At 31.6% G+C, this 1,748-nt stretch overlaps 1 protein-coding gene across 1 annotated transcript; it reads right to left on the bottom strand.

The window, feature by feature from the left end:
• LOC113856424 (protein SPIRAL1-like 5) lies at window positions 1–768 on the bottom strand. Its single transcript, XM_027488223.1, has 2 exons — window positions 455–768; window positions 1–312 (listed from the first exon to the last, which is right to left on the bottom strand). The coding sequence occupies exons 1-2, from the start codon at window positions 674–676 to the stop codon at window positions 238–240; spliced, it is 297 nt and encodes a 98-aa protein (XP_027344024.1). The 5' UTR covers window positions 677–768; the 3' UTR covers window positions 1–237.
• Window positions 769–1,748: the final 980 nt, after the last annotated feature.

Raw genomic sequence — 1,748 nt, 5'->3', positions numbered from 1 at the left:
AACTTATAAATGTATTGTAATTCCATGACCTGATCTAATTTTTATTTTTAATTTGATCCTTACCTAAAATACACCCAACACTGAAAAACATCAACCCTCAATTGACACATATTTTGTCTTTATTCTGAAATCAAGTCAACAACGAGAGTGACTATGTAAATTAAATCCACCACACACTGCACGATACTTCTTTTCAGAGGCACCACTATCAGGGAATTCAAGATGTTAACGAAAATATCACTTATCACCGAACAAGTATCCAAGCGATGAATGTCCCCCAGGAACAGAATTAACTTTTGTCGATGGACGAGTCTGAGTAATTATCAATTGTTGATTTGGAAAGGATTCATAAACAAAATTAAAATAATCAACAGGGTTGAAATTAATTGGTAACAAATATCATAACCATACATAATTATAATTAAGTAAATGTTTAATAAATTGAGAAGCTTACAGTTAGAATGTTTCCCAAGTGTTGGCCTTGAGATCGGTCAATAACTTGGGTGGTAGAAGGAGGAGGAGCAGGAGGAGGGTTTTCGTTGGTGTTTTCGAGGTCAACGCCATAGGGTGGCAATGAAACTGTCTTTGGCGGCGGAGGTTGACTCTGCTGTTCTTCTGATCCAAACAAGTATTTTAAGGAGCTTTGTCCACCACCACTGCTTTCACCTCTACCCATGCTGCTACCCTTCAAGATCTCTGCTACTACTTAATAATTCGCTGATTAAAGGCAAAACTAGCAGGGGCCAGGGGTAACCCTAGATACATATATATACAATGTCCCGGCTTCTTTTTAATTTGCTTCAGTAAACTAATCAAGTCCGTGTAGAGTTTTTATCCAGTTAAATTGGTTAATGGTTAATTCAACCGGTAAATATTACTGAAACCGTTCATTTATAAAGCTTAGGTTCAATTATAGTTTTAGGTTACATCTGAGTACTTAGTTTAATTAATTAGATTTATTCAGTCAGTTGTCACGTAAGAGTTTATATAAGTTTAATTAAACAATTATAGAAATGTACTAAAAAATTATTTTCATAAGTTTTATCATAAATTTTACTTAAAAACATGATAAGAAATCTTTAACTCTTCTTGGATAGTTTTTTAACCTGTTAAATATAAGTTAAATGAAATATTTAAATCAAATATAAAAGTTATTAAACTTATATTAGTGTGAAAAAAAAAATAAAAAAAAAAAAAATATATATATATATATATATATATATCACAATTAAGATTCTATATATATAACAATTAAGGCAAATGATAAGGTAGGCTCCCCTTTAACTTTTTTGTTAAAAAGGGTTTGTTCATAGATGAGTAATAGTTGGAGTTGATGATAATGCAGTGCACCTAATTAGTCATTATTGGGTTTGTAAAATTTGAAAGGGTACGTAATGCATATTGGTATCACCATAGTTAAAAGGAGCGTTGCCCAGGTGTCCTAACCAGACTCACTGGGGACACCCAACTCATATCTCTTTTACTGTCGCAAGAATCATGCATCTATATATCTCCCCACTGGAATGGGATTTGCCGCGCGCGCGATATACATTAACGGAATACAATTATTTTTTTTCTTATTTATTTCTTGTTAAATAATAATTTTCCAACGAAAAAATAATGAGCATCAAGCCAAAAAATGTAAAACAAAAATAATGATGACACATGTAAGGTACACACCTCAAGTAAGAAGACAGACTATTATTATTATTATTATTATTATTATTATTATATACATCCAATTTCTT

Source organism: Abrus precatorius, unplaced genomic scaffold, assembly GCF_003935025.1.
Source record: "Abrus precatorius isolate BTA unplaced genomic scaffold, Abrus_2018 Scaffold11, whole genome shotgun sequence".
NCBI classification, from domain to species: Eukaryota; Viridiplantae; Streptophyta; class Magnoliopsida; order Fabales; family Fabaceae; genus Abrus; species Abrus precatorius.
Note: the sequence above shows the minus strand (reverse complement) of the source record. Positions and strands in the feature narration are given on the sequence as shown.